Here is a 22298-nt window from a genome sequence, read left to right on the forward strand (position 1 = left end):
TGAAAACAGACCACAAGTGTGTGAGATGCTGATATATCTTTTATGTACTAAACTTTACACTGTGATTATTGTGTGTATTTGTTTTTTCTAAGTCAATACATCGTATCATGTTGGTGTACGTGTTTAGCGTCACATTGTATGATAATTATCAGTAAACATTTATAGTATAAATACATAGATTTGACAATTTGTAGCACTTCTTATTGATTTTGTTATTTACTTATTTAAATTAAGTAGGTACACTGTTCATTTTTACTATAGTACAAGCTACTGAAATAACTTTTGACAGTCCAAAATATATTTAAAGATAAAACTTATTTAATTTTATGTTGGATGAAATTTAATAACAGAAAGAAAAATGAGTATCCTGTCCTTGTTTTATTATTTACGTACATAATTTATTCTGTACTGTATGTACTTCTTATTGTATTATCATTATTTATTAATATTCATGTATCTAGACAATTACCCCACTGGAATGGTCCACTAAATACTGTACCCCTTGAAAAATAACCCCAAATAGCATTAGTGTAAGATTTGGATGATTGTATACTATTTGCTGTATATACTATAAATTCTTTATATTTGTTCTCAAAGCATATAAATGTGTACAATGCAATCTTGAACAAACATTTGTTGTTAAGATGCATATACTTTATTGTGCACAATTCAATTGCAGGTTTTCACTTTGTGTCAATTTGATATTATGCAAGTAATATACAGTAGAGAAGGCCAAATAAAAACTGATACTTAACTGTATTATCTGAAGGATGAAACTACCTGTATGCTGTATAATGTCAACCTCTAAATGTATAACCTACATGATATTGATTAGTTTAAAAAAATACATTAAATAATAAATACATAACTACCTAACCTAGCCTTTTTTGTAATGATTCAAATTTCTGTACTTTTAATTTATAGTCATCAAAATTGGTTTATCTGTACTGTAGCTTCTATTACTTGAGCATTGTGTTCATTAGATTTAAAAGTATAAAATCAACGGTAGAATATTCATTGAGAAATATCAAATTTGCTAGAAATAGTTGTTGAGCACTCCCAAACCCTGTACACACTGTACTGTATAATACTAATACAGAAAGTTAGACATGAAAGGTGTACTTACCCTAACCTATGACCTCATATTCTGAAGTCATGGTAACTATGATTTGTCATGGGAGACATGATCCTCTTTGGGTGTCATAAAATGGTTCATTGCAAAGTGATATTACTTGGGCTAGGCAGCATATCTTGGCAACCTGCTGTATTTTATTATTAAAAGATGTATTCATCAAATTTGATTGCATTTCATATTCTGTACAAAAACGACACTCTAAAACTTCATAAAATTTAAATATAGTTAGCTATGCCATAGATTCAGAATTATTTTACCCATCTACTTCAATCTTATATATCTATTTAACATAGAGTTCTGTTTATAAATGGCTTAACAATGATAATTTAAATGTGTTTGTTACAGTATAAAATACATTGTCAATTTCATCATCTAATAATATGCCTTTTTTGTGTACACCACTGTACAAGGCTATTTCCTGACAGAATTGTTTATACTGTGGTGGTGGTAGTTGTGATGAATTATTAAAGAATGCGTAGTTTAGGATATGTTTGCAGCCTTTAATTCCACCCTAATCCATATTTTAGCTATTTGCATTAGTTGGAGAAGGAAAGATTTATATTGTTAAATCTTGTGCTGAGTGCTATTAGTATTGCTTATTAGTATGTTTTGGTCAAGGAAAATTTGCATGTAAACATCAAAACAACTGTATACTGTATGGTACAATATGAAGCCATTAACTTTCTATCTAGGTCTGAATAAGGCAGGAGTGATTAGCACAGGCCTGGATTATCCCAATAATTTAAATTAATGCCTATGTATGCAAGAATTGAACCAGGCATGCCTACCCTAACTACAACCATGTGCTAAGCATAAAGTTATCCCAAAAAACCTTGGCCCAAATAATCCATTGTGATCACAAATTTACAATGATGATGATTGCCTAGGGTGTCAAGATAATGTAACCTTTAATATCAATTAAATTGAGGCCCACCTGAGTGTGAGCAGATTAACAGGCCCCTTGTACATCAACAGTAGGATAATTACATTGGGGAACACATGTGTCAGACAGACCATGGACAAACCCTACTTGGAACTCTTTTGATGTTATGTTTATGGTGCCTGTTTGTTGGGCAAGCAGTAGACTAAAGTAACTTAAAATACCAGGAGCAACTCTATAATTCCAATTTTATAGCATTGGAATTCTTATGTGTAAATATTGAGTCTGTTTAAATACTGAAGCACATCCCAATCAAATATAAACAGTCTTCAATATATTTATGAACACTTACAGTACAAATAGTTGTTCTCACTTCAACTCAATATGTTAAAATTCTTCATTTCCTATTCGAAAAACTATTGATTTAATTTGAAAACAAACGGAGAATGTTACTTAAAGATTTGCCATTTTTTCGAAGTTTAATACTAAAGTGTCACAATTTAATTTATTCTTTATTAATTTTAACACATGCCATGTAGCAGCAAGTCACATGTCATTTTGAAGCTTTTAGACATATTGGTAAATTTGTTGTGATTTGTGAAGGAATGCGCTTATAGGCATTACTACACTAGTACACGTGCTTAGCTTTCCAATTAGGCTCCGTTCTATTATTAGTTCTTTATTGAATTAGTTCCAAGTACGCCAGTGTCTCTTCATGGAATACGTATTAGCATGTTTAGTTAATTGCCCTAAATTTAGACTAAAATGATTGGATCCATGACTAAGGCAAGAGAAGTTGTAATGATTATTTTTTCCATTGCCAATTATTATTTTATTTAACAATTAGAAAATCTAATCTATTGAGGTTTTTCTTTTTTAGTCCGACAAGTCCAAGTGCATTTCCGGTATTATCAAGTTTGGCAAACGATAGTGGGCATCCATACTCAAATAACAACCGTGAATTCATCTCAGAAGTACCTGTAACGTTAATATCAGGATTACAATCGCAGGAAAGATATCTGTTTTTGTTTAGCGACCTTCTCCTGGTCGCCAAACCCAAGTAAGTACAACCAACTTACTGTTAAAACAACACACTGGAAAAAAGACAAAATATGTTTAATTATTCTGTGTGATGATTAAATACAATGAAAATAAAATATAAATGTCAGAATATGAATGAATATTATATGACAGACAAGATTCTTGACAACAGTTGAATTAATCATTTATAACATACATAGACAATTTTACAATCTTAAGTTTGCCTTTTGTCAAGTTTGATCATAAATTATTTATATATGAAAAATTATGGATTAATGCTGTACATTTTTATTTACACATGACCTTTAGGTTGTTTGTTTTACACATAAAAGTATTTTTCTGCAGTACTAGTTTATTTTGTACTGTTGAATTATGCATTTGTTTCTAGTGTATGTGTTTTCCAAATGTCCAATCATGGAATATACTCTACAATACAAATAAAAAAAAAGTTTCTGAATTGTCTGCTAGTTTTGGATCAGTTTTGTCAAAGTGGCTTAACTTTAATGCTCTTTACGTCATCACGATTCGGAATTCTATATTTAGAAAAATACCGACAATAAATAATCTAAAAATAGAACGTATATTGATTGCGTATCAGAATGAGTTAATGTGTTGACAATTTTTTCATCACCCTTCGCTTTTTGCGTTTACATATCATTGTGAATTTTTCGTAATCGCAGCACATATTTCTCAAAACTTGACGTATTTCAATCTCTGTGGTAAACTTTTTTTTTTCTGAATACATTTACAAAATGAAGAAATCAAGTTTTTATAAAGGTTTTCTATGCATCCATAAAGGAGAGTATGGGAATAAATTTAACATCATTTATCTGGCAAAAACAAGCCAAGAGAAAAGCTGGTAGATCTATTAAGTATGAAATGTTACAACGATTGTCGGCGGCGATTATTGATGCTGATAACAAGCATTTTGTAACGGAAGCATAATATAATTTGTTGGATACTGCCCTTAAGGTGTGCTTTGGTACTAGTTGACTGTGTAAACCAATTCTTGGCCATAAACACCTACAAGCCAGTACTATTACAACATATAATATTTCACATACTAAAAATAAATCAGTATGAGTAAACGCCAATGTATGCATTTGCATCAACGTTGGAATTTATATTATACATTTCAGTTGTGTTGGTAAGTGTTTAATAGATGCTAATGATGTGTTTATGTTCGTTTCAGTAAATCACATACATCATTCAAATTGAAGGCACGTCTGCGAGTAAGCGAGCTCTGGCTGTCAACCTGTATAGATGAGGTGTCTGAGGTGTCTAATCCCGCTGAGAAATCATTTGTACTTGGATGGCCTACTACTAGCTACGTGGTCACGTTCTCAAGTATAGCAATGAAGGAACTCTGGCAAAATCTACTTAGCAAGTCAGTACATTTAATTATTATATAAAAAGCAACAAAATGATGAAGTGTACACTGTCTAAATTTAACTCCTCAAATTGAAGAATAACTATCTCGTAGTTACAGAGATAGTTTTTAATTTAGTCTAACGATGTCTAATTAATTACTTCTGTGTTGTAAAAAATGAAATAATTTAATATTGAGCATTGTACATAGACACAAATTGTACAATATGTTGACGTTTTCAAAATTAAATTGATCTAAATTCTCATGGAATAAAGTATTTATATTATTTTCTATTTATAGTCTGCATTTCTCTTTTTATTAAAAATGCGAAAAATGTATTTTTCCTTAAAAAATGAAAGTGAACAGGCAAACAGAAAGGTGAAAAGTTTATTGACCAATTTGAAATAAGTTAATGATAAAACCGAAAAGAAAAAAAAATCAAAACATACAGCTATGTTTCTACGTAATCTAAACATAGCAATAAACAGGAAATATCCCGAAATATAAAATACTTTGAAACGGCGCTTGTGTTTTGTGCATCCTATGTCCTGCAACGTTGTTATTGTACTTCGGCGGGATGTCGTCTAACATGAAATAACGTGTGAAAACATGTACTTTATAATTAACTACGTCATCTGTGTATTGGCTGATATAATTAACACTCAAATATTATATAAACAACATTTTTCTTTTAGACATATCACAATGGAAAAGGATAAAGAAGAACCGAAGAGCATTTCAGTCAAGATTCAGAGCAAGGAAACTAGTTCTGTGAGTAAACTGATTTTTTGTTTTACTAGAAATTTAAACTATACAAGATATATTATTTTTACGGGCATAGAGAAACTCCAAACTGCCTGGTTATATAATCAAAATTAATTTTTTAATGATGGATCTGATGAAATGATTACACTGAGACTTAATTCCTAAAACTTCCTGACTTTCTTACTGTACTTTTTTACCTCAAACTAATAAAAATGTACTTATATTATGTTTAAAATCAGAATTTCTTTTACATAATAATATATAATTTCATAAAATAAAAACCATAATATCAAAATTACTTTTATACTTTTCTGGAAAGTTATAAAATTGATTTTTCCTTTAAAATTGAACATTATATAAATGACTAATATTCCTAAAGTAAATAAAGAAGAATGATTGTTAATTGGTCAACATCTTTTATCGTATTACCTTATAAGGAAATTCTTCATTTGTGTTCAAGTTCAAGATAGGTGAATAAGCACAGTATGATTAAGTTATCACTATCACAACTATAAAAACAACTAATTTTAAATTTTTGTCATAAATAGGTAAAATATTTATAGATAAATGGTGAATAAAGAATTATATTTAACTCCATGACGTACATAAAACCGGTTTAAGTACGAGTTCTAAATTTGGAAATGTCAAATCTAACCAGAAGTAGGTGTAATGAGACGTCAACGTATTACTGGAGACTATTAACAACCGTTTCTAAGCTTGCTGCTATTTTGCGCGCCATAACTAATTACGAGTAGGTCATTCATTGGATTGGTCAGTATTTACTAACTTCTTTCACGTTTTCTTCCACAGTCCAAAGTATTTGAGATCACGAATACACAGAGCACGGAGCAAGTTCTTAGTTTGTGCTTAAATAAATTTGGAATTACAGACACGCAACTTAAGGACTATCAATTATGGGTGATGTCTGGCAAGGATAACCCATTTTACCCACTTATTGGACATGAGTTGCCGTTCTCTATAGTACTTAGTCATTTACGTGACGCTGCAGCAGCAAGTGATATATACGTACTACCGACAGATTTGACCATGGATACAGTGGCAGATGAATTTCAATGTAAATTTGTATTGAAGAGAGCACAAAATACATCACAAGCAATAAACAATGGTAAGTTTATTTCATTATTTATTTTTAATTTTACAATAATAACTTTAAATGTTGATAAACTCTTAAAAGTTTTCTTTGTTTCAACTTTTTTTTATATTTCTTTCAGACATTTCAAACAAAAGGGTAAAACCAAAACGAAAATCACCCTTGAAATTGGTATTCAGAAGAGGAACAAGTAAAACCGACTTGTTCGACACAACCCCATCACCATCTGCTGCTGGAAAGTAAGTAAACAATTAGTGGAGTTGTAGCTTGGTGGTTAAGATACTTGACTAGCAAATAGCATGTTCAAATCATGTCAGAATGTTTTCCTTACAAAAGAACAAATATACTTCCAATAACTTGTTTATATGTAGGGCAAATTTTGAATGCATTGTAACCGTGAGAAAACTGTCCTGAATTAAATAATTAAAAATGTCCATGACGTGACATGCGTTTCAAAACTATGAGCATTATTTTTATATTATATACTCCTATATATATTTATGTAGCATAGGTTAGTACAATTTTACAAAAATTTATTTTTCATTGATTTTTTATAATTATATAACAAAAGATTCCTATTGAAATTAGTATGCAGGGTGTTTGTTGTAGTTTTTGAGAAAAAAAATATTATTGTATTATTTTTCAGATTATTTGGTCTTCCGTTGTCTCAACTTTGTCCTGATAAATACCTTCCAAAGCCAGTGAGTGATATGCTAAGCCATCTCCATCAAAATGCTCCATTTACAACTGGTGTGTTTAGAAAGTCAGCAAATGCAAGAATATGCCGTGAACTGAAAGAGAAGTTGGATGCAGGCATCGAGTGTTCTATGGATGATTATTCAACTTATGTGGTCGCTGCAACATTTAAGGTATGAATAATATTTGTATTTATATATCTTTGAAGTTCCTTTACATTGTTGAGAATGGTAAAAGCATTACACTATACTAGGTTGGTATAAATCACTGTACTGCACATAATAACAATTTTTATTGTTTAATCCCAGTACTAACTTGTATTTTTACTGGGCTATCACATCATCCTTCAGATGAGACATAAAGATGTTGATGCTATCTGCTAAAGACTTACTGATAAAGTTGCAGTCATTTATTTTTCTCAAACTACAATGTTCGTGGGTCATCCAACCAATAAATGATTGCATTGCTTCCTAAACGATCTGAAGCAAAATCTAATCTATCTAACTAGGATAATATTGTTGTTTTAATTGCACCTCAAGTTATATAACTTTTCCTTGATTGATTACTTTAACTTCCTGTAATTGTCTTTTAAACTGAGGTGATTTGAAGATGTACAAGTGTAGGTTTGTTTTAACCCTTGTACAAACATGTTTTGATCTATTTATGATGACATGGTTTCAGCCATTTTGTAATTAAAACAGAAATGTTAAAAGTAGTAACATACAAAATAACAATGTCTGTGCAACTACCAGACCATAGAAATAACAGTAAACTTTTCATTGTTCTTTTACATTGTGTTTTAACTTTATAATTTATTATATAGATTTTCTTACCTTATTTTGTGCTATCTTTAATGGCAGTTGAATAACCTCACAACCTGCCATGACATCCGAAAGAACATAATAGAATTAAATTAAATGTAATATGATAGAGTCATTTAGTTTAATGAGTACATTGTATTTCTATAGGAAACTAGATAACATTCATATTATGGTTGGATCTACACATCACAATAGCATTCGACTGCTTACAACCACTATCCATAACCACAAAATATAGTGGACATTATATTAAAAATAGCATAGAACTACCGTGAGACATATTTATCAAACATGTTTGTATGTTTTTTTGTAGGATTTCTTGCGCAATATTCCCTGTTTTGTGTTGAACTATGACCTGTATGATAACTGGATGAACACTGTCAACATGTCTGGGGGAAAAGAAAAAACTGAAGCTGTTAGAAAGTAAGTTTCTTATGATTTATTTCTCTCTCAGGGTATTTAATTAAAATAGATTATGCTTGAATGGAGTTTTTAAAAGAAAGAACGAAGGTTGTGCTAATTATGAATGACATTTACTGTATTAAATGGGTGTTACGGAAAGGGCAAACTAAGTCACAAAAAGCAAAAGTAAATCATTATATAATTGAGGATGACTTAAATAGGAATATAGAACTCAAGATCTAATTGCTAATGACAATTATTGGTGTCATTTAGCATAGTACAAACGAAACAGTAAAGACGATTTGAATTTAAATTTGAATAATTATATTTTGCAGGTGCGTAGAGCAGTTACCCACGGAGAATGTTGAGTTATTGCGACATTTGTTCTGTGTTCTGCATTTCATCAATGAAAATTCAAGTGAAAATAGCATGACTGCATACAACTTAGCAATCTGTATAGCTCCCAGTCTGCTCAATCCAGCTTCTACCAGTAACCCTATGGTGCAGGTATGAGCATCATTTTCTTTATAATACTTTCGTCGTTTTCAAATTCACCCAATGCACAGTATGTGAACTGCTATTTTAAATGGTCAGTATGGCTATGTTGTGCTGAAAAGGGGTTAATTGGTCACCCAACCTAAATACCACCTATTACTAGTATACAATTGTTTCAGTCCTAATAATATACTATTACTTCGATAGGCTCAAGCAAGTAAAATGGTTCCCAAATTGGTACAGTACATAATTGAGGAGGCTAGATCCATTTTTGGTGCAGACATACTACGTATATTTGGAGGAAAACCATGGAGGAAGCAAGTGGAAGGAAAGAGGCTTGATTCTAGTGGTGATTCTGACAGTTTGCACAGTGCTCATGATGTCAATGGTAAGGCAATACTATATTTTATTAAGTAAGTTTCAGTTCTTTCCCTGGTAACAGGAAAGAGTACATGGTAAAACGAAAGGGTACAGGAAAGGAAAAAAGACATTCTGAATCGGCTGATTTTTTTAAACAATCGGATCCCATTAAGGGCATAATAATGGTGAAGAGTAATGTTTCAGTCAAGTAATGTAGGAAAGAGCAATTAAATGATTGCAAAGATTGTCTTACGTTTTTGCTTGCTTTTAATGTGTATTTATATTTGGTTACAGTTTTATCAACTATTTTTGCATACATTTCATTTCACTGAAATTTACTAATTAAATATAAATAATAGATAAAAATATAGAGTTAAAATTATACAACTGCTAAAGCTAACAATTGTTAAACTTCTTTTTACAGGCTCATCGTTGGACAGTCTTGATAGGTATATTCAAGATGAAAATCACCAACATAAAAATTCAGCGATGTTATCTCCCTCAAGTCTGAGTCGCGACTCTGGACTAACATTAAGTGACTCGCAGTTATATCCTGAATCGGATACAACTGATACAACAGACTCTGGAGTTGATGCTCGTGAAAAATGCGGTTCCTATAACAGTAATAGTGGTGTGCGTCCACCATTGCAACACAGCATGAGTGCATCGCAGCTACATCCTCACCAGATTGAACACGACTCGAAACATCCTGTTGCTCTTAACCTGTCGGCTGACTTACGTAGACAATCGGATCCAATTAAAAGCAAAGGAAAGCAGCCACGAATTAACAAATCAAGACGATATTTATTAGGAGAAGCTGAGCATGAATTGGATTTGACATCTGATGTGATTCGTACATTAGAGGACTTGGACCTTGAAGGAGCAAGTTTGTTTGATAAGTCAAAATATGCATACCATGAAGAGGACAGAACAAAAACCACTGCATTGTCACTTAACTTTGCACAAAATAGAATGGGCAGTAGCGCATTATCTGAATCATTCCCATCACCCAGGTATTCAAGGCAGTCGTCGGAACAATTACATTCAAAGGTTGATGTACGGCCAGCCTCAGACATGGCAAATAGAAAGACAAAGTATCATATTGATGACAGAAAAATGACCTATGATACAGTCTCCAGTCAAAAAAATATTTCTGATAAAAACAATTGCACTCCCAGTCATAGTCGACGGTCACATAATAGTGCTCCATCACATGAATCACGAGGGAATGTCCATAGAGTTTATCCATCTGATCGAGCAGGTGAATTTTTTCCATCACATGCAACAAAATCTGCATTCACTAGGCCGACACGCCAACAAAAACCTAATGGCAAAGAAGAAATTAAAAAAGCTCAACCACCAACTATTTTGAGGTCGCAAAGTGAAACCGTTGTACGACAATACAGTCGAAGATCAACAGAGGACAGTTTGGTAAATGCATCAACAAGTTTAAGTAAAATTGCAGAGCTTCAGAGATCACATCCACCAACATACCATGAGACAATGAGTCGCAAAAAACTTTTTGAACAGACAATGGAGACTAGTGATCATGCGTTACTGATTAAAGTAAACAAACAAAATGAGAGAGATCAGAATGATAATTCATGGTCTAAGGGACCTGCTGAAATTGGCAAGCAACAATCAAAGTTACAACCTGGTTTAAAGAAACCAATGTACAGACTTCCCCCACCAAGAAGTTACAGTGAAGAGAAATTCTCAATGCATTACGAGGATGGTATATTATATCATGAATCCGACTCTGAATCAAGCGAAAGTGGAACCATCAGCGCAGAAGACTTGCGTCTAACAATGGCTGATGTATCATGGGATAGGCATTTGCAGATTGCTCCTGTGCATCGAAGCAGCAGTGATCGTATCGCAAACGAAGAAAAGCATGCTCCATTGCAGAGGAGTTACAGTGATTCTATTGAGGCAAACAAAGATTTACCAGATCTTGTTTCAGATCAAAAGATAAAAAGCAAGATTGACAATGCAAAAGTTGTGTCTACTTTGTTTTATGGCCAAGATCATGTATTTGACTCAACTAAAAATAGAGTTGCTAATAACACTGCACAGAACTCAAATAACAGTTCAAATAATTTCTATCCGGTTCAAAGGAGTTCAAAGTTGAACTCAAATAGATTGAGTTCAAACAGTTCTACTTATTCTACAGATTCTGGACTGAGTCCACAGACAAAATACTTTCCAGATATGACACACAATTCAAAGCCTATAAACGGCATTAGCAAAGATGCATTACAAGAACGACAGACATTTATGGGACGTAGTCAGCAAGGTAGCACCGACTCAGGTAGCTACATGGATGAAGTTGGTAATTATGAGTTTACCACTGAAGAATCGTATGTGTAAATTGTAAACAAATAATAGTTATTAGAATATTAAACTACCTCAATTATGGGAAGTAATCTACGTTCATAAACTGAAATGAAATATTGTATAACGACGTGTTTCAGTTTTTAGATTACTTATTTTGTATGCATGTGTTTTCTATGAGTGGTAGCATATAGTTGTAAGATTTGTTTATGAGGTGCTATTGTGCTTAGAAAAAACTAATTATTTAGTAAGGGAGAGTTGCACAACAATGTTTTTCAGTGATCATGTTTCTAAGATCAAATAACATGAGCACATAGTTAATATTAACATGGAGAAAAAAACTTCATACCAAGTACTGTACAATTAAGGGTGAATTGAGATGACAGTCACTGAATTAGTAATTTACTGTTAGTTAAGTAATATTAGTCTGAAATCATACTGATTGGGGCAAGAAAGTTTTCCAAACCCAATCAATTTCAATATGCTGTTACTACGAAACAAATCCCAAGATAATCAAATATGATAACAAATATTTTGATAAATTAATTAATATCGCAATTATAAAAGTTGATTATAAAAAATTTAATATTACTATTTTATATTGAATGATAATAAAGGTAGTCTGTGTCTTATTTATACAGGCCTTTAAATTAAGTTTAATCAACAAATTAAGATTAAGAGTTAAGATTTGTTGTTGAAACATAGTTAGAACACACCTCAGTCCTAGATTGTCAAGAGCCACTTCAGTTTTCATGTATAATATATTTTCGATAATGTGCCCTATTATTGGAATTAATTTCTCAAATAATCTTTGTACATAAAAAATTGCAGCTTTTAAAATACCTATTCATCACAATAAAAAAATAAAAATTTTAAATTGACCATATATTTGTATCTGAACTAAATGTTTGCGCTGAAGAAATATTATGCATTATTGATAGTATTATGATCATATACACAGGGTATTCAATTCAAAATATTTCAATCGTAAATGAACACAACTCGACTACTTCCTTTTTTATTTTTTGAATAGAAATTATTTTATAGATAATTTGTATTGATATTGTATTCCTGCTTAAATCATTCAAATAAATGTATATTATAATTATGAATACACAATAAATTATATGTACTGTATTGATTTTACCATTTTAACAGGTAATACCTTATTGTATTTATATGTAAATATAAAAACTTAAGAAACATATGTCTTGCCTTTAAATGTGTAAGTTTTATTATATATTCATTTTTATAATAATTTTTTATAGATTTCAACATAATATTGTTTTTTTTACTATTGATGATGTATTATCTTAAAGAATAGAAACAATGAACATGTAATGCGTTTTGTATTGTGAAATGTTGAACAAATGTTATGTTTTGTTATTAATGTCAATATTGTAGTATTGTAAAAACAAGGCGTTCTTCCAAAATTTGTTGTTATAGACAAAACTACAATATTAAGTATACAATCTTTATCATGTAATTTTGTGATAACATTTTTATCTATATATTGTCAATAGATAAATGTTAATTATGTTTTCCACATTTTTGGAGTCAATACTAGTTGTTAAAATTATTATAAAAGTCAACAACTCAGATGTACAGTAATATGCAAGCTTAGAATATAAATATCCATGTCAATAGAACTTCTGATTGGCTACTTGAATGGTTGTCATCATAGCTAGCTTTACTTCTTAGTACTGTGTAATCAGGAACAACATGTTCACACTAGTTACAACAGGGACTTGTTTCCTAGTTAGAATGTGTATTTGTGTATAGCATATATTTACAAATATTTTTATTTTCTTTCAAATGAACTTGTACATAAAGCGTTTCATTGTAATAATATGTACATACAAGTAAACATTATCATTTCCTATATACCATACCTGTTTGCGTATGTAAACCGCATAATTTATCTCCAATAAAATGTTTCCAAACTCATTTTTAGTTTATCTAACTTTTGTGTGCGAGTTGGGATACGAGACAAGATTATTTGATTAATGTTAGAATATTGCCCTTTTATTTTTTGACATAATGACATGCGTAGAATCAAATAATGTGGTCTGCACATGTTTATCTCAATACATCATTTTAAAAAGCTGTTTGACAATTTTTCGAAAATATCCCTGTGCTATAGTACAGGGAAATTTTAGGAAAATGGTCAAATTTCGATCCTCTTTTTTACATAATGATATGCACAGAATCAAATAATGTGCTCTGCGCATGTTTCCTCAATACATCACTTTGAAAATCGGGTTTTTCGAAAACAAATCTCTGTGCTATAGTACAGGGAAATTTTCGGAAAATGGTCAAATTCCAGCCCTTTTATTTGTTGACATAACGACATGCGCAGAATCAAATAATGTGTTCTGCGCATGTTTCCTCAATACAACACTTTAAAAATCGGGTTTTTCGAAAACAAATCTCTGTGCTATAGTACAGGGAAATTTTCGGAAAATGGTCAAATTCCAGCCCTTTTATTTGTTGACATAACGACATGCGCAGAATCAAATAATGTGTTCTGCGCATGTTTCCTCAATACAACACTTTAAAAGTCGTTTTTTTCGAAAACAAATCTCTGTGCTATAGTACAGTGAAGTTTGGGAAAATGGTCAAATTCCAGCCCTTTTATTTGTTGACATAACGACATGCGCATGTTACCTCAAAACAGTTCTCGAAAATGGCAAAAATAAGAAACAAAATAGAATGGTCAAAATTCTACTAATTTTTCAACAAAACTCATGGATTTTGTAAAAAATAGCAAAAATACAAACTTTTAAAAACTGTGTGCCAATACTGCTATACCTGTATATTAATGATATTATTGTGTTTTTATCATCTTATGGTGCCATTACGTAAAACATTTTAAAAGGTTATCATTTTTTAGCCATTTTTCGACAAATCCCACAAAATATGATTGAAGAGAGATTCGAAACGAATATCTTTTAATACTGTTACATTATTTACATTATTATTTAGACCTAATTAGCATTTTATATTAAAAACAACGGTAACAAAGAAAAATAAGAACGTCGGAAGTAATTCAATGAGAACATTTATAATTATGATATTCAATATTATCGTCTTTTTTTCTAGCAGCAACAATTACTTCATATAATAATACATATATTGATTATACAACTTTATCTATAGAAGTGTGCATTGTCATTTTTTTAACAACCGCAAGCATATAAAAAAAATTTAAAAAAAAACAACCGCAAGCATGTATTTATTTTTATTTCAAATTATTTAAGTAGAGCTGATTTTTGTTTAAATGCATACTGTATCTGTAAACATGTAGCCTACTCTTCGCTGTGTATATTGATTCCGTGCATCGATGTGTAACGATGTATTCAATGGATAGCTGTTTGTCAGGACACTTTTCCAGGTACATTGCAATGGTTTGTCTATTTAGGTCCTAGTTGTTCAATTTCATCTCTAATTTTGTCTTAATTCTGTCAGTATCTAGAGTAGCCAAGTATAAAAGAGTCTTTAAACCATTTTACTTTTTCCATCCTGCTTTTCTTTGTTCTGACTTTACATGTTTTGAAGATGATCCTGATTTCTTTTGTGTGCTATTACTTCCACCTTTATCATTCTTTTGTTGGCCTTTGCTATTCTTGGGGTATATGCTAATTACCTTTGGCGAACCCTTCACGTCATTATTGAAAAGACGAACTGATAAAGTGTGTTTACCAAGAGAAGATGGACTCCATTCGTATTTGAATTTACTACCTGAAGTTGTTTCACCATTTAAAACTGTCTTATGGTCATTAGGACTCGTAATTTCCACATCTGGCGACGTTCCACAAAGTGCAACCTTTGAATCATTTTTATCTTTAATTACGATGTTAAACTTAACCTCTGAGCCAATCTCGGCTTCATCTGGACAACCATTGAGTTGTGAATGACAACCAACTGCAGATGTACAGAATACAGTGCAGATTAGTTCTGCTTTTACAATATCTTCTATTGGCTTCTCGTCCAGTTCCACTCTAAGGTATGAGTTCTCAATTGGCTCAACTTCAACTTCCGAGTAATCTGGTTTCTTTTCTTTAAATTGTTCGTACCATTTTTTACTAGCATCTAGGAATACCTCTGGGTTCTTGCATTGCATTAATGCGTCGATGTATGCCGTCGTCATGTCCATTTCATTCATGCGACGATCCATGTCATCGAGCTGTTTGTCAAGAACATTCACCTTTGTGTTGTATTTTGCGGTGATGTCATCAGCTAATTCATCTTGCAGCTTGTCTATGTGTTTTCTCAAATCATTCGATCGTTCTGTTATTACTTTTATCGCTTCCTCTTTTGCCTCGGTGAGTTTTTCTCTTGTTTCAAAGATTTTCTTTTCAGCTTTGGTTAGTTGCTTGTACTTTGTGGCTACAAACGATTGTTCTTCGGTAAGTTCTTTTTTGTCTGTCTCGATAACCTCGTTCATGCTGTGTAAATTATGCTCTGTACGGTCATGGTCTGTCAACGTGCATTTGATGCACACCGGTGTATCACAAGTTGAGCAGAAATAGTCTACAGTACAATCTTCATGATGCGACTGCGAACACTTTGTTGGACGAAGAGAAAGACGCTCTGATGCTGACATCTGCTGGTATTCTTTCAGTTTCACCAGTGTGTGGTTCATTGTTGAAGGAATCTTGCGATGGTTATCTGCATCTCGGTCACAAAGACAATGGTTACAGTGGAAGCATTTCTCAGTTGCTTCAGAGTCACACAATGAACATATTTGATCAGAAAGTTCTTCATTTTCGCATTCAAGTGTACGATTAATAAGTACATCTGTCTGTAAATGCTCAATGTCTTTTTCGGAACCAGAGAATTCAGTTGCGCATATTGTGCATTTTGGTTTCGAGCCGTCCAAGTCTTCAATATACAAACGTAAGCATTTTAGACAGAATGTATGTAGACACGACAACGTTCTAGGATCGTTGTATTGCTGTTTACATAAGGTACACTGAATTATACTGCATCGTGCTTCTTCTTCGTATTTACTGGCAGCGTCTGATGCCATTTCAATGATATTCTATATAAGAGATAATTATAATGATGTTAACTTAAACAACTAGCACATAGCAACGAGTGTAAAATACAAATTGCATCGAACTGCTTGCATTTTACAGTCGGATCTTTGTCGGTTTAAAATAAAAACAAATAAAAACATCCATCTTCAAATTTTGTTTTTCAACATATTCCAATCCAGAACACTTTTGTGGTAGAGACACCACCACCCTCTGTCGCTAACACCGACGATGTAACTTCGATATGTTTCAGAATTTGTAATTTCAGACAAATACCTTCCCAACACTGCATTATGTATTTTTTGCTCGTTTTGAATTACATATTTAAAATACTGAATAACGAATATAAAAGCCGCTTTATTTGCAATATAAATGAATAAATAAATAAATAAATAAATAAGATCGTGGTAGACTACAGAGGGTATACTCACGTTGGGTTTTGTTCTGATGATCCTGATTTGTATACGTAAAATAAACTGTCGCAGGTTTCAACGGATAATATTACGATCTACACTGTTATATAGTAAATGAGGCATAATTGGCTTACTCTTTCAATTTATGAACTACTATATTATTTTGTTGTGTTTATATCGATTGTTACTATGGTAATATTTATAGGTCTCATTTATTCTTTGAGTTTGTTGATGGAGGGTGAAATACGGCTATTAATATATTGCAGCACACACTGTTGCCGCGCTCAATCATCTTCCAATTATTCATTGTAGGCATAATCTCCTAGGCGATGGATAAAACTGAATTAATGGTATCAGTTTAAAAAAAAGCATACACAACGAAATTAGAAACGCTTAACATGTATTTAGAATTACAGTAACGATGAGAAATCGATAATCCGGATAATGAATTTATTTCAATCGCACACATGATTGTTAGGCATACTGCATTCAATATACTCATTCCAATGGCCATGCCTCCCTTATACGGCGGAGTCATAGTAAACCAACTGTTTAGCATTGGATACAGGGATACGTCGTCTTTTAGGTGTGAATTCAGGATCTCTAAAATCTGGGAGAGTTATAATATTAAGATTTTTTTTATAGATTGTTATTTTCTCTCCAATGTGCAGCATCTAAGAAGAACAGTAATGCGAACAAACACATCACTTTCTTACAAAATCAATATAATATAATGTAAAGTAAAGCAGCCAAAATGGGAGCGCGATTGTGGGGAGCGTGGAGAACGATAAGCATACTTTTTAAAAACACCATAACATGATATTGGCATACGCTAAGGCATAATGTGGGATTCTATGTGAACCAGTCAGTGGATGGCGCCATCAAGAAACGCCGCCCACCCTACCCCTCCAACCAATATTTTTCGGGGAGAAAAATATTTCTAAATAAAAAAAAAATAATAATAATTAAAATAATCAAAGATTTTCATCTCTAAAAGCAACTAAAACTTCTCTTCAATGTCAAATGTCGTCGGATCCTCTGTAACCCCATTGACACTCCCATTGTGAGGCACCCCCTCCCCCACCGTTTATTGTTTCTTTTTGAATTGTCGGAAATACCGTCGGAAATATATAATATCCGACGGTGTTTATAGATTGTTGACAAGAATAATACGCGAGCGGGACTTTCCGAAAATGAGTCAATACGACCTTTTAAATAGTCTTGATTGGCATAACCTAATAAGCTTTGGCCAGGCCTACATCGAAAGAATTATGGAAGATACTTTGAACCAAGAACTGTGTAACTTACTGAATCCAGGAAACCTAACAAGGCAATCGTTGATAAACATTTTACAACAGGTAAAATCGTTTATTTTTTATTATGAGTTAAGTCAATCAAGGAAAATTGTATGAAGCACCATTGTTGACGTTTTTGGTGTCGACTGTCTTTAGTTAGGTGCCACAAGTAACATAGTTGTTTTCAACAACAGGCGATATAGCAATTTGTTGACAGTCTTTAGTTAGGTGCCACAAGTAACATAGGCCTAGTTGTTTTCAACAACAGGCGATATAGCAATTTGTTGACAGTCTTTAGTTAGGTGCCACAAGTAACATAGGCCTAGTTGTTTTCAACAACAGGCGATATAGCAATTTGTTGACAGTCTTTAGTTAGGTGCCACAAGTAACATAGTTGTTTTCAACAACAGGCGATATAGCAATTTGTTGACAGTCTTTAGTTAGGTGCCACAAGTAGCATAGTTGTTTTCAACAACAGGCGATATAGCAATTTGTTTTACTTTTGATTATAAGTATTATTTATTTGTTTGCATGCACACCTTTAAATATATTGTTTATGAATTTATTTAACTGCTGACTCTTGAAGTTTTCGTAATCTTTACCAATTCATCACTGTATATTTTAGTTTGTTGGTCAATTAAATAAATGAAATGAAATAAGAATTAATGTTTATAATGAATTTGCAAATAAACAATATTATTATTGTATATTTTCACAAAATATAGTTTGCACACATTTGCATAGCAATTTCAAGACCTATATTTTGACGTATATCTGTGCAATTTAAAAAAAAATGATGATGCGCAGAGGAAATACGGTAATACATTTAAAATGAGATATATAATAATTTTAAATAACACACATGACACAGATTTAGTATAGTTTTAACTAACTCTTGCATATTTATTTACATAACCACAAGACACGGCTTGCGCAATTTTTATGAGCAAGCTGTCGCTATTGTTTAAAAAAAAAAGCAATCAGTATTCATGTCACGCACGCATAAAAACATGGTTTGGAATCTGTTCAAGTTAATGTTTAAATGTGTATGTTAATATTTGTTTAGAATTTAGTCAATGCTTAAACAGTTAAGCCATTGATAAATTTGTTAATAATTACTTAATATCAACGTTATCAATAGTATTTTCCAAAAGCTTTTCATACCCCTTATCTGTGGTCGCTCACGGGTTTACCCCGATTAGAGAATTTACCATACTTTACCAGTGGTTGGGCGAAAGCCATACGTCCTCGAATATTTTAATTTTATTTAATATCAGTGATAACTATTTTTATTTTGTATACGTGTATTTTCACTCGACAAACGCATCTATATTGAGCTTCGGTCACTGTTAGTCACGACGCCGGCTTTTACATATAAAGATGATGAGGAGGAAAAAAAAGAACGTGACGCGTAACAATGGCCAAACATTTAAGAACGTGTTCAGAGTTCAGACGATTAAAAAAAAATCATATAGCCTAATTACATCGGACCAATTTCCCTGATAGGACTAACATAGTAACGTTATCGTTGCTTCTGTGCCCTACCACAAATGTCATGGTTGTCAGACTTGTGGTTTAGGTGCAGAAGCAAGAAACAAGTAATTCCAATTTTGTTCCTTTATTACAGCGGAAGGTTTTCATTGATGATAAAAATGTTACAAAAGAGTCCTTAGTAGATGTGTTTCGTCGAAAAATTACGCCTCGACCCCAACGAGAAATGCGTAACAACCGTGTTGGAAAAATGTTGAAAAGTATGCAGAAACAAATCACTTCAGACAAAGCAAATTCAATCGAAGCGCAAAACTTGCCGACAGGTTCTGTAATGCCTAGGTAGGTGTTACTGGCAATATTTCAGATAGCAATTATTTATCAAATATATGTGTTAGTAAAAACAAGGACAAAATAAATTAAACATGGACGTCACATATTTGGACATTTAATAACACTTGATAGGCCTAGATATTTCGAAAAAAAAGTAACACTTTTGAGTTTGAATACTTTTATCTAGGTTTAGGTTGCTAATTTATTTGACTCACACCACTGACATGGCAAATAAAATGCATGATAATATTTGACAAATCTTGAAACTAATATTTGCAGGTCGTCTCCTCCGGCAGCAGGTGATCTTGTGTCATCAAAAAGTCTATCTTCAAAGTCTGGTTCGATGTTAAAACCACCACCACCTATTGCCCTCAATAACAGCAATCGTACTGAGATTAAAAACACAAGTAGAAAGAAACAAGGCAATAAACAAGAGAAAATGATAAAATCAAAAAGGCCTTCATCATCATTGTCAACGTTATCGCCACCTGTCGCAAAGAAACGCACGAATTCATCAACAGTATCAAAAAATAAAAATAAAGAAAGTAAAAGAAATAAAAATCTTAAAAGGAAAACCAAACAGGTAATGTGTGACTTTCCTACTGTATCTGTCTTTCCATGTAAATTGTTTTACATGAACGTATGAATGGAAGTACAGTAGGTCTACTATTATGATAACAATACTCAGTAGTATTAGGACAACGTACAACCGTTTGATCCATCGTCGCTTGTCATTGGTCAAGTGGTATACTTGGGTTGAGTGTACCGTACTTAATTGCATTGCGTCCACCGATTGCAAAGCTATACATTATTACTCATCATCACCATCGTCACTACCACACTCATTATCACCATCGTCACTACCACACTCATTATCACCATCGTCACTACCACACTCATCATCACCATCGTCACTACCACACTCATTATCACCATCGTCACTACCACACTCATTATCACCATCGTCACTACCACACTCGTCATCACCATCGTCACTACCACACTCATCATCACCATCGTCACTACCACACTCATTATCACCATCGTCACTACCACACTCATTATCACCATCGTCACTACCACACTCATCATCACCATCGTCACTATCACACTCATCATCACCATCGTCACTATCATATTCATTATCACCATCGCCACTACCACACTCATTATCACCATCGTCACTGCCACACTCATCATCACCATCGTCACTATCACACTCATCATCACCATCGTCACTATCATACTCATCATCACCATCGTCACTATCATACTCATTATCACCATCGTCACTATCATAGTCATTATCACCATCGCCACTACCAGAATCATCATCACCATCGTCACTATCATATAGTCATCATCACCATCGCCACTACCACACTCATCATCACCATCGTCACTATCATACTCATCATCACCATCGTCACTATCATATTCATTATCACCATCGTCACTATCATATTCATTATCACCATCGCCACTATCATACTCATCGTCACCATCGCCACTACCACACTCATCATCACCATCGTCACTACCATACTCATCATCACCATCGTCACTACCATACTCATCATCACCATCGTCACTATCACACTCATCATCACCATCGTCACTACCACACTCATCATCACCATCGTCACTACCACACTCATCATCACCATCGCCACTACCACACTCATCATCACCATCGTCACTACCATACTCATCATCACCATCGTCACTATCACACTCATCATCACCATCGTCACTATCATACTCATTATCACCATCGTCACTATCATACTCATCATCACCATCGTCACTACCACACTCATCATCACCATCGTCACTATCATACTCATCATCACCATCGTCACTATCATACTCATTATCACCATCGATCACTACCACACTCATCATCACCATCGTCACTATCATACTTATTATCACCATCGTCACTACCACACTCATCATCACCATCGACACTACCACACTCATCATCACCATCGTCACTATCACACTCATCATCACCATCGTCACTATCATAGTCATCATCACCATCGATCACTACCACACTCATCATCACCATCGCCACTACCACACTCATCATCACCATCGTCACTACCACACTCATCATCACCATCGACACTACCACACTCATCATCACCATCGTCACTATCACACTCATCATCACCATCGTCACTATCATAGTCATCATCACCATCGATCACTACCACACTCATCATCACCATCGCCACTACCACACTCATCATCACCATCGTCACTACCACACTCATCATCACCATCGACACTACCACACTCATCATCACCATCGT

The 22298-nt window shown here is 33.1% G+C and overlaps 4 protein-coding genes across 7 annotated transcripts in view; 3 read left to right on the top strand and 1 right to left on the bottom strand.

Annotated features, from left to right (window-relative positions):
- LOC144849172 (uncharacterized) overlaps window positions 1-13356 on the top strand; it is a 137840-nt gene extending 124484 nt beyond the window's left edge. For all 3 annotated transcript variants that reach the window (XM_078706198.1, XM_078706199.1, XM_078706200.1), the window contains 10 exons: window positions 2896-3075; window positions 4249-4443; window positions 5121-5196; window positions 6001-6316; window positions 6423-6540; window positions 6948-7170; window positions 8132-8241; window positions 8556-8727; window positions 8923-9103; window positions 9500-13356. In XM_078706198.1, the coding sequence (XP_078562324.1) occupies window positions 2896-3075; window positions 4249-4443; window positions 5121-5196; window positions 6001-6316; window positions 6423-6540; window positions 6948-7170; window positions 8132-8241; window positions 8556-8727; window positions 8923-9103; window positions 9500-11445 (3517 nt within the window). In that variant the 3' untranslated portion in view covers window positions 11446-13356. The remainder of the gene's footprint in view (window positions 1-2895; window positions 3076-4248; window positions 4444-5120; window positions 5197-6000; window positions 6317-6422; window positions 6541-6947; window positions 7171-8131; window positions 8242-8555; window positions 8728-8922; window positions 9104-9499) is intronic.
- LOC144849222 (soma ferritin-like) overlaps window positions 1-22298 on the top strand; it is a 144065-nt gene that overhangs the window by 108368 nt on the left and 13399 nt on the right. The window lies entirely within an intron of this gene.
- LOC144849185 (cleavage and polyadenylation specificity factor subunit 6-like) overlaps window positions 1-22298 on the bottom strand; it is a 158421-nt gene that overhangs the window by 104984 nt on the left and 31139 nt on the right. The gene's annotated exons all lie outside the window — the stretch shown is intronic.
- On the top strand, window positions 18133-20623 carry LOC144848245 (uncharacterized). Its single transcript, XM_078704959.1, has 3 exons — window positions 18133-18219; window positions 19784-19986; window positions 20257-20623. Exons 1-3 carry the CDS (start codon window positions 18133-18135, stop codon window positions 20621-20623), a joined length of 657 nt encoding a protein of 218 aa, XP_078561085.1.

The sequence above is a fragment of the Antedon bifida genome, chromosome 7 (assembly GCF_963402885.1).
Source record: "Antedon bifida chromosome 7, ecAntBifi1.1, whole genome shotgun sequence".
Taxonomy (NCBI): Eukaryota; Metazoa; Echinodermata; class Crinoidea; order Comatulida; family Antedonidae; genus Antedon; species Antedon bifida.